The sequence below is a fragment of the Monoraphidium neglectum genome, assembly GCF_000611645.1.
Source record: "Monoraphidium neglectum strain SAG 48.87 unplaced genomic scaffold scaffold03218, whole genome shotgun sequence".
In the NCBI taxonomy this organism is placed as follows: Eukaryota; Viridiplantae; Chlorophyta; class Chlorophyceae; order Sphaeropleales; family Selenastraceae; genus Monoraphidium; species Monoraphidium neglectum.
In genome coordinates this window covers 5,591-6,937 of record NW_014010410.1, presented here as the reverse complement: position 1 = coordinate 6,937, position 1,347 = coordinate 5,591, and the positions used below count along the sequence as shown (strand labels likewise).

General features: G+C 73.9%; 1 protein-coding gene across 1 annotated transcript; it reads right to left on the bottom strand.

Moving 5' to 3' along the window:
- Positions 1-30: 30 nt before the first annotated feature.
- MNEG_12385 (hypothetical protein) lies at positions 31-875 on the bottom strand (the record flags this gene model as incomplete). Its single annotated transcript, XM_014039145.1, has 1 exon — positions 31-875. A coding segment is annotated over one exon (845 nt), but the record flags the coding sequence as incomplete, so codon positions are not given.
- Between the last annotated feature and the right edge of the window lie 472 nt (positions 876-1,347).

Sequence of the window (1,347 nt, the reverse complement as noted above, 5' to 3'; positions counted from 1 at the left end):
GGGTACGTCATCATGCCGGGCGGCAAGAACACTCCCGGCGGCGGGGGGCCCATCGCCATCATCATCGCCGCGGGGTGGATTGGGGGCGGCGGGCACCAAAACGGGGGCGGCATGCACCAGGGACCCATGCCCCAGGGGGCCATTTGCATGAAGGGGGGCACTGCCGGGCCAAACGGAGGCCGCGGCGCCGCCCACACGCCGCCGGGCGCACGGCCGGAGGCGCAGGCGCCGGCGGGGGCGCGGCCCTCGTCGCAGTCTGCACCTCTCGCCCCCGCCTCCTCGCCCTCGGGTTCGCGCTCGCCGCCGCCGCCGCTGCAGGGTGGCGCGCTATTGCTGCTAGCAGAGTCGCTCTCGTCGCCGCCGCCCGGCCCGGCGGGGGCAGCCGCGGCGAGCCACGCGCGGCTGCGCTTGCGCGCGAGCTGCTGCTGCTGCTGCTGCTGCTGCTGCTGCTGCTGCTGCTGCTGCTGCTGCTGCTGCTGCTGCTGCTGGTTCACGGGATGCGGCCGCGGCGCTGGGGGTGTGGATGGCTGGTGCGCAGGCTCGCTCCGCTGCTGCTGCTGCTGCTGGCTGCGCACGGCGGCCCGTGGCGCTACCTGGGGAGGCGCGGCGGGCAGCGACGCACGGCCGTGCGCCGCGGCGCCCCGCTTGCCCATTAGGCGCACCATACCCAACACCGCCTCGGCCTCCTCATTGCTAGCGAACGCAAACGCAGCCCCGGCCTCTGGCAACGCCGTGCCGCCCTCCGGGCCGCCGCCCGGGCAGGGCCCGCGGCGCGGCTCGGCGCCGGTGCGCGGCCGCTTGGGGTGCGGCGCGCCGAGCGGGTGGCCCGGGTCGCTCGCGGGGCAACTGGCGGCCAGCTGGCGCGGCTCAGTCATTGGATGGGGCGGTGTGGGCGAGGGGGCCGGCCCCCGCTGGGGCCTGCGGCGTTGGTTGGGGCGGGTGAGGGGGGCGTTGTCAGGCGAGCGGCGGCCGAGGCGCTGCATCGGGGGGCGCCGCGCGGCCTCGTGCAATGGGAGTGGGGTTGTTGGGGCGCCTGCCAGGCGGTTCACGCCACAACTCGTACTTTGGGTAACGCGCTGGGGTTCCATGCAGGCCTGGTTGTAAAAAGGATGTGGCGCCCTGCCTGGTAGAGCGCTGATCAAGCTGTCCATTACGCCGCCCAACCCTAGCGGTGCGCGCGCACCTGCCTGCCGCGACCACGTCGCTACAAGTATGCTGAAAAGGGGATCTACACTTGACTCCGCCAAGCGATATCGCCAAGCCCCCTCAACAGGCCTGTCGACCGGAGGGGCGACGCTCCAAAAATCAGGCCGGATCTCGCCATGCGGGCGCCGCCCTGCGGGCGCA